At 40.1% G+C, this 10,000-nt stretch overlaps 1 protein-coding gene across 1 annotated transcript in view; it reads left to right on the forward strand.

The window, feature by feature from the left end:
• Positions 1 to 3,223, forward strand: part of LOC138007706 (keratin-associated protein 12-1-like) — a 12,503-nt gene extending 9,280 nt beyond the window's left edge. The window contains exons 3-4 of the mRNA XM_068854759.1: positions 1,166 to 1,281; positions 1,655 to 3,223. Coding sequence (XP_068710860.1) covers positions 1,166 to 1,281; positions 1,655 to 2,178 — 640 coding nt within the window. The 3' untranslated portion in view covers positions 2,179 to 3,223. The remainder of the gene's footprint in view (positions 1 to 1,165; positions 1,282 to 1,654) is intronic.
• The last annotated feature ends 6,777 nt before the right edge of the window (positions 3,224 to 10,000 follow it).

The raw sequence follows: 10,000 nt of genomic DNA on the forward strand, positions 1-10,000 counted from the left end.
AACCATAACGTACCTGAACTTCACATTGTCGCTCTAAACGCAGGTAGACAAATGTCACAACAAGGGCGGGCAGGTTGTGCCAAGTGCTGGGAAACGCATGCTACCAAGTCGCTTTGGTTTCCGACGGGCTGCTATAGGGAGATAGACGTTTTTTCTGCAAACCAAGCCGATAACGAAAGGGCCTTACACACGGAATCGAAAATCATTCAGATTCGACCACTGCAACAACAGCAGTAGTTAGTATTTGCCACAGAATAAATAGTGTTAATTTGGATTGGAGTGGACTGAGCCCAAAAAACAAAATGGCTCTCCATTGTCGATTCGGTTAGCGAATTTATTTGGTTCGTTAGTTATTTAACTTGTTTTCATCTCATTGTCGGGTAGTGGTGGTGGACTTTTGCCGTGGACCCTTTTACTTGCAAGAGAGACTGAGCGACCTCTCTATACCCTTTCGACGTTAAATAAAAATCTTGTCAACAATACGCCTTATTCCAAAATGGCTGCCATTTTAGTATTCTTTTGTTTAAATGCAAATTGGCCCTGTTGGCCTCGCTTTCAAACGTAAAATTAAAAAGAATGTTTAACCCGGAACTAGGCAAAAAAAAGGCCAATTTGCACTTAAATAAAAGGATACTAAAATGGCTGCTGTTTTGGAATAAGGTGTGCTGTTGACAAGAATTTTTTTTAACATCGAAAGGGTATAGAGAGGTCGCCTAGTCTCTCATTGACTACTTGCACAATCCCATTATACACCTCTTTTACCCCCCACAATTTCGCATAATCATTGTTTGCAATTACTCCTGGGACATGAAGATGTCCCAAGAGAAATCGAAAACAATGTCTATGCCAATTTTTTTTTTTCGGGTCGGGGTAAAAGAGGTGTATTATGAGATTTGTGCAAGTAGTAAATATTAATGCAAGTAAATGATGGGCCCACGATACAAGTCCTTGACCTCTAAGGGAGATAACTAGAAATCCCATGCAAAAAGGGAAAAGATTTTCAGTGATAACAAAAAGCGGTAAATATTTGAACGATGAGAAGAGGGGTAAATATCCTTCCCATAAAGAAATGAAGACTGCTGCAATTTTGTTATTAGTCAGTTACAAATAACACCGTTATTCACTGGTGACTATCTAAATGATCAAAAATTTGTGGTTGTTTTAGTTCTGCAGAGGGTGTCGGAGGAGTCAAAGCATATTTTATCTTACGATTCAGAGCCGTGGGCAAATTTCTTGGAAAACTAATTGATCAACTTGGACCAGAAAATATTACAGCAGCAGGTAAGTAGTTGGATTTTAGTTCATATTTTTACATGTATTTATTGAATTAAAGTATGATGAAAGGTCTGGTAATCAGAAATATTTTTTTCTCATAACTATTCACCTACGAGGGAAGCGAGAATAAAGGCAAAACAGGCAAATGGAAATATAAGTTCCAAAAAGCAAAACAGACTCCTAGGCAAATGGAACCTTCGTCTTAATCAACTTATTGTTTATGTTTATTCCTCACTTTAATAATCAAACTTTAAATAAACCTGAAAATCGAGCTCAAAATATCTTTAAATCAGGAAAGCTTTGTATCGGGTATACAGCTGTCAAAAAGTACACATTTCTTGTTGTGGATTATTGATAAATTTAATAACTTGTTTTACAGGTTGTTACATGGACACTCCTGCAATTGTTCAGTGTCCTGGTATCTGCCCACAGTCTTGCGCACCTTCGTGCCAGCCATCCTGTTGCCAGCTGAATGCTTCCTCCGCACCATTCACTCCACAGCAAAGTGCCCCAGTACCAGTCCCTCAGTGCGCCAGTCCCTGTCCGATATCATGTGCGCCTGCGTGTGATTCGTCTTGTTGTCAACAGCCTCTTTCTGTCTCAAACACCCAGCAGACCGTACAGCCCTTTCGAATCACTGTGTCTCAGCCCCAACTGATCATCGAGCAGCCTACGCAGCAATTAAATCAGCAGCCGCTTGCCCAAGCCTATGCTCCCCAACCCTCCCTCCCACAGGTCTCGCAGCAGGTGGCATTAACTAGTTCTCAATGCCGCACGGGTTGTTCTGCCAACTGTGCCCCAAGTTGCTCACCGTCGTGCTGTCGGTTTTTTGACTCCTCAAGGAGGAGAGGAAAGATAAAGAATTATCTCGTAAGGCAGAGTCTCCTGGAAGAAAAAAACTGATAAGAAAAGGAAGAACGCACTCAGTGATAAGAACAGGAAATCAAGGGGGAAACAAATGAATGTTTCATAGCTTTGCAAATAAACGGAATTAAATGTTGGTGAGCAACTGATTGAGCCAACGATTTGCAGTTTTTTGAAACAGCGGATGCTAACAATGGTGTTACTAATGTTGACTGCAAGAAAGGAGTTTTACCTTTAGTGGCTGCCGCAACACATGATAATAAATGTATTATACTCATATCCATATTGTAGGGATTAAGATACATAATTGTAAATGGTCAATTAATATTGTCAACGAAAGCTCAATAATAAAGCCGTTTAAGCTGTACCATTAGTTCACAATAATGAATAAACGTTAAACGTCACAATAAAGCAAGATGGGGGAAGGGACGCGGATGAAAACTAGCACCGATTCACACCGATACCGTTGGAGAAAGCATCAAATAAACCCCAACGCTTCCTAAGGCTGCTCAAACGTTAACCAGTTTTCAGTGACACTTTCAAAAAACTGTAAAATTTGGAAGGATTGAATCTATCCAACTGTTTCACTTAACTGCAATGTTATGATACCATATGGAAGACCAATAAAGACGTAACAAGATGCACCCATTAATGAGACGTAATAGTTTACCAGGCAAAAAAATGGCCATCTAAAAAAACCCTGTATTTTTTATTGCTCGAGAGTGATTAGCACACCAAGATAAATTCTCTTCAAAGTTTGAGAAATTTTCTGGAGCAGCTGATTCATAGCCACCTTAATTCACAATTGGAAATTTCAACAATGATTCTGAAAGCTTTTGGTTTCTATTACTTTGGTATGACGTTGCTAAAGTCAGTGAAACACAGAAATGTGTTTATCAACTGGGATGATATGGCATTAAAATGACCATCATAAAGACATTTAAAAGCTGACGTTTCGATCTTTAGCCCCTCGTCCATTCGCCTTGACTGACGAACGGACCGTGCTGACGCTTGAAACGCCAGCTTTCTAATCCAGGGGCCGCGGAGAGGGAGGGGCTTGAGGCTATAGCCTCCTCCCACTTTTTCTGACGGTGTTGTTATTTTGGCTTGATCAAAGACTTAGTAATTTCCACCACCCATACATATACCAAGACCTACCCCCCTCATCCCCTCTCAAATGTACTCCGCGGCCGCTGGAATCAGTCCTCGTGGTTATGAACTTACCAGGGGAAGTCAGGGTAGCTTAGCCGTTACAACCGTGCCTTCCACCTCTGCAAGCCGGGCAGGTTCAACCGTCGGCCCCGAGATCGTATGTAGGGTGAGTTTCAGTCGATCTCAATCTGACTCCGCGGGTTTTTCTCCGGGTACTCCGGTTTCCTCCCTCATCAAAATCGACCGCTACTAGTCAGTTACATCCGGCTGCGGGCGGATACCCTCGATAGGGATGACCTTTGGTATCCTTCTCTTTCACTGAAGTGAATGAATAGTGTTGGTATTATTGAAATAAAAGGGTTCAGTTCTTTTTATTGCTTTTGGCGTCTTCGTCGTCGTTAGTAAATTCACTATTCTGTCAAATAGATTAAAAAGAATTAGAACGACTAAACATGACTCGTATCTAACAGAGAAAACATGTTTTACTCTATCTTTGTCTTTCTAAAAAAGTGTTCCCAGTTATCGCTGTATAAATGCAACGTATTTAGCTTCAATGAGCAGGCAGATCTTGTGAGAAATTGAATGTAATAAACTCAGTGGACAGTTTGGAAACAATCAAACATGATTCTTAATTCCACAATTGAACGTTCTTAAAAATGCGAAACATTCTTAGCTGACCTGCATTTTAACGCATCTTTATAAAGTTATATCACTGTCAAATCGTATACCACAAGCAGTAATCAGCCCTCTTTTTTTCTTGAAACACAATGATTTTAGGGTTGTTCACTCAACTGTTAAAGTTTAAAAAATACGGGATGCTTAACAGCGGGCATTTCACGCCTAACTTGGCTGCGTATCTAAAACACAGTCGGTGCTCGTAATGTGTTCAAGGTCTCAAGCGGGGTATTGTCTCAATTGCCACAACTTCACTTTTGTAAGGACTAAGTTCAGGAAGTAAAATGAGGGAGGGAGGGGGAGGCGATATTAAGAGAGTGAAAACTGTCAAAAGCGATTTGTAAGGAAGTGGAAAATAAATGGAAACGCTTCAGGAAGTAAGAGTAACACGGGAAAAGGCGACGGTTGACAAGAACGCCATGTGAGAAGAGTGATTAGGCAGGGGAACACGCGAACCTCTGCTTACTTACACCCCTCCCTATTCCCTATCAAAAACTCTTCCATCTGGTAATTAGAAAATTAAAAACAAGTCATTTATACCTGATGAGATGTTCAAACGAAAGCTTTAGGGTGCCACTAAATACGAAAAACTTTAAAAGTCAACTTATTGACAGTTCATGCATAAAATTCTCTGGATTCTTCTTCGTCATAATCGAAATTTTCTCTTTTGTTATAAGTCCATCATTTCGAGGTGATCACTTGTGAGGTAAGTATGGAAAGACCAGTTGTTACAAAATTCCAGTTTATCAAAGAGCCAGAAAAAAAATTGTTTAGCTTAAAAAAATTGATTAAAACCTGATTAAATTGTTTGTCATTTGACCATCTAGCTCCTTCCAAGACAAATCAAGAGGTACGTAATAAATATGGTTCTTTTAATGTAATGAGGGAAAAGTATCGTTTACCGTACAATAATTGCGAACTTTGGTGGGAAGGATCTAGATCATCGTTTTAAGCTGGCTCGCTTGTAATGGTGCTTGTTGTGTAATACCAGTTACAACAAAGGAATGTCTGTCTCATCCTCCACATGTTACCACGTCTGGGTATTTTTAACTCAATAACACTCAGATATGTTGAGCGCACAATTGCTTAAAGCTTCTTCCCTAGGAAACAATGATTCATTTTCTTATCCGATCCATTCGATTTTTTCCTATAGTTCTTCTTCTCTTCTTGAAAACAACATGGGGTAATACCTTTTGTGTGCCGTTGATGAATCTTTATGAGTCGTAGCTGTACGCGGTTGTTGTCAGCGAGTAGATGACCCCGCCGTGGCTAAGTGGATGGGGCTAAAATCCCGTTCTGATCTCAGGTAGCTCTCTCACACCCAGTCGGTAATCCTCAGTTCGATTCAACACTTGTGTAAGTAATTATTTGGTTACGGGACTTTTTGCCAGTTTACGGTTTTTGGCCTGTCATGTTTGATTCGAAATTATCTCTTTCGCTGCTCATTGTTGTAGGATGCATTTAGTATACATACCCACGTGTAAATGCGCCTTATTCATGAGGCATTAAATGTACAATAAATTGTTATATGACAAGCTCCGTGAGCTGGCAAGATGAACCAAATCCCGCGATGACATTGGCTACACAAACGGGCAAGATTATCTTGCCCGCTCGGGATTTCCTGCTTGTTCCCGCAAGTTCAAAGATCATTTTTTTGGTGTTTTATCCCATATAATAAATCCTTTATTGACCAAGCTTGTTCGGTCAAGATGGCTGAATATTGGCCTCGTTCTTTTTATGCGTGTTTATGGACCTCGACTTTGTCTCGTTTCATAAACACCCAAAAGAAGAACTTGGCAATATCTCACGCTTAGTCAATAACCCATATATATTCTTCTCATTTCATTGCCAGGACTGCTGTAGACAAGCGTAAGGATGATGCACTTCTCCTTTTTACCTGTTTTGAAGTTCATTTACCTCCTTTTTGCTTTGATTAAGGACAAAGTTATAAGACAGTTGCGCGCTTTGATTTAACGTTATCAGTTAGTTGTTGTTCGTTATTCTCACCGTTATTGCAATCGCCGTGCGGGAGATGTCAAGACGTATCTGTCGGGTGGAATCATTCCTGCCTACAAATTTCGAAATTTTAGCTTGGCGATCTTTTAGACTTTTCAAGGTGTGTCGAAAACATCACCTTGCTGAAAATTCACCTAAAAACACCGCAAAGACTAAAGATTTTGGTCGGGTACCTTGTTACTTCAGTAGACCATTTTACAGTTGTCGCCAAGTTACCTGTCCTAAGATTAATTTAAATAGTTTTGATACAAACCTTTGAGCTTTTCTAATGTCAAGGTAGACTTCTTATATTAGAATTAATATTACAACAACACAATCTACATAATAAAGGCAGTTATCATGATTATAGGTCTGTATCAAGACAAGGTCACCTGCAGCCTCGCAGCCATTCATAGGCTAGGTCACTGAGTAAACAACTGTAAAATAGCCTATTAGACGAGGATTCCGACAGATTCAATTGTTTTAGCTGATACAAATGTTTCTTTAAACTGCCATTATCCATAACGTGGAATTGAACTGTCCTTCAAAGGCCTTGAGTTTAACTAATTCGATGGGTGCCTCTGACAACTCCTTTTGTGACTGCGTCTTCGAGTTCTTTGCTCTTAACATTAGGTTTTGGAGGAAGACATTTTTCTTTGTGCGCATGCGAAGAACCGAGAAGTCTTTTAGGTCACGATCGCGGTCGCACTCCATTCTGTGAGTCGCTTGCCGACATGAAGCCATCATGTTGAAAGGCGAGAAGAACTTGACGAATAGATTGGCTTATATCGCTAATCGGAAGGACACAGCTCCGATCGCTTTCAGGGTAGCCTGCAGAGCGGGCGTTCTTTGGAAGACAGACGCTTGCTCAAGATTCAACGTTCGTAATGGGCCGCCATTTTGAAAGCACACAACCGGTAGAGGATTGGGACAAGGGATGAGGGAGGGGGCGGAGAACTTCCCCACTACGATTTCATATTATCCTCCTCTCACCGAGTGCTATTTTTTTGACTCGCTTCAGGCCTCTGTTACTCTCGCTATCCAAGATGTCGTCCCATAATTCGTACCAAAACAACTCTTAGGAGAACTCAAACAATTCTTTTCCTGTTGTTATCAATATTAGGGAGTTTAAGAATCGACCACTGCCACGGCAACGACAACGCCTCAAAACAATAATTCCCTCGGTTAAAAGAGGAAAAATAATCATGTTGCACGTGTGGCACACATTTTGGAACATACCTTTGTGGTTGGTTCTCAGTCTCTGTGAAACAAGAACGTGGAATTACAAAATTTGAGGTTTTGACGACAACTTGAGCATACAATGTGAACCTCTGAAACCTTTCGAATCTGAAACCGTTCAAATCAATTTAATAGAGACCTTAAGATATACGTATACAGGTGTACGGGTACGGTTAGTGTACCCGTATATTTAAAATGTTCATGCGCGTGGCCATTTTGATTAAGATACCCTTAGAATTAACGGGGATTGGTAACGATTAATTACAAAGATGGCAGCCGCGGTGGTTTTCCTCAGAAATAAGTTAACTAAATTGTTTAATAAAGTCTATCAAGTATATCCAAAATTCTTCCTTACGAATGTTCTCTGTTTAGAAAATACGGCGATGTTAAAAACTCACTAGTTTCTCCATCTGTAACTACTCGCAATTCTTCTACGGGTAAACTGGTTTCTACCCCGGAAAAACGGCAGGGTCTACCGGATAAGATCGATGACGTTATCGCAAAATGAAAAAGAAAAAACATGGTGCTACCCGTTACCCGTACACCGATTTCGGGGTATCTTAAGGTCTCTTTATAACAAATCGAAAGTGGTTCAGCGTTGTCAGTTTCGATTCTTTTTTTACCACAATATTCAACGCCAAAGAAAGTGTTTATTTCAGAACGTGACCGAAATCATGACACAAAGAAAGAGCAAGAGCTGTCTATAACTTTCTCGCAATATGATTGGTTTATTTCCCAAAATGGGCATTCCTGATTGGGTAATACATTGCGTGACAAATTGACGCGAGCATGACGCGTACAGCAATGTCTAGCCAATCAGATTCCGAGATTTCAAGCAATTGTGGTAAAAAAAATTATTAGCACACTTCGCCCACATTGGACGACGTGAATGAGATGGAATGATTTAGAAAGACTTTTGACACTACATAGTTAACATTTTTAGGTGACGTTTTCGTCGACGTCACCATGGTAGATCTTAAAGTCCTATTATGTTTTCATGGACAGGGTCAGCAGATGTGGGTTTCAAGAAATTGGGATGTTACAAAGATAATCAACAGGAGGACGCAAGACCTCTTCCAGAGCTTCTTTTTACAGACCTTGATACGTCATCTTTTTTGTATAGTGGCACAAAATATGCCAAGGACATCATGGATTCCTTCTATCTCAACGACTTGGTGGAAAGATGTGCTGTAAAGACGAAAGAATCCGGTTTCGTTGTGTTTGGGATAGAGCGAGTTGGTATGGTTTAAATACTATGTTTGAAAATCTAAAGATATCTACTTCAGAAGACGATTGTTAACCTAAAAGCTTATTCTATTAAAAAGATGAAGCTTTGGAGGTAATCTTTTACAGGCAATTTCATAAAAGCTCTATAAGTTTCCTATTTTTATGCCGCGATCGGTGACAGACGTTTTACGTGGGCGCGCAAAATGCTGGGAGGTTTAAAACGCCTTTATCCTTATTAGAACCTCAATTCTTATGTGCACGCGTACACATAGAGGAGCTCTGAAAGTAATATTGCAGAATTATTGGAAATTAGAATTTAAGTCTGCGCAAAAGCGAAAGAAGTGAGTTTTGTGGACGACCGAAAGAGACCGTCGACGAAACGTTCGAATCTTGCCCGGGAGGAGCTAAAAAACTATGGACAAAACAAATACGTTTTTTCTAAAAATCTCCAGCTCATAAATCATTGTAAAAATATATTTTGCGCACTACAGATACTTGTACTTGGAGAGCTGGGAATGAAGACTAGGTGGGTGGCGCTTCTTCGACTATGAGATCTCTCCTACCATGGATTTCTCTAACCCATGGAACTGCTCCAGTACTTCCTCAACGCTAGGTATTGTGCTCTCTAGTAAGTTGTTAGAGAGATTTAGTATTATATTGACGTAAAACGGCAAACGGCATACTGCCATCATACTGTCATCCTTGTCATCATAGAAGTATGAAAATTCTGTTATTCTAACTTGTCTCACTCCGACTGAAAAGTTGTTCGATATCTGTAGATGACAGCTAAGAAATAAACGGAAATCAAACAAGTTTCTTCTATTTTGGGGAATCTCAAATTTCAGTCTTATCTTTGCCGTAAACCTGTTTCTAAATCTTCCTATTTTTTATATGTTTTTAACGTAGCGCACAAAGCATCGACCTCGTGTATTCCAAATCCACTGGTTACGAAGCCAACACAGGTCACCCATCCAACTGCAAGAACTAAGGCAACCAAGCTACCATCAACTCGATTGACTTGGGCGACTACACAGACCTCAGCAACAAGAAACCCAAAATCAACAACAGCGACGAAAACACCCATATGTAAGTATCCAACTAGCGCAGAGCACTGACAAATGACCAAAGTTGAATGGAAATATATGCCAAGCGCAAATGGCGGTTTTAAACATAGAGAAAGAACTCATTGTTTAGTATGCTTAGGCAACAAGTCTCCTGTACTTTGAAGGGGCGATCCACCACTTCCAGTCGGAAGCAGTCTCATCCTAGTGAACGTACCACTGGGGCTTTGCGTCAAAAAAAAAAAAACCAAAACAAGAAGACTTTCATGGTTAAAACTTATTTGGCTTAACTAAACGTTAATCAGTTTTGCTCAGCGCTAGACTTAAATATAGTTTCATTGTTTGTAACCTATAACTGAGTTTTTGAAATCAATGATGGTCAAAGAACGAGAGTACGCAGGGTTAAAAATTATTTAGTTTAAGTTTTGCTCTATTTGATAGACCTTCCAACCATGTTAGATTTTTGTATCGTGAGATCATACTTTTGAAAGCCCAGCTTTTCCAATTAAATG

This window comes from Montipora foliosa, chromosome 6 (assembly GCF_036669935.1).
Source record: "Montipora foliosa isolate CH-2021 chromosome 6, ASM3666993v2, whole genome shotgun sequence".
Lineage (NCBI taxonomy): Eukaryota > Metazoa > Cnidaria > Anthozoa > Scleractinia > Acroporidae > Montipora > Montipora foliosa.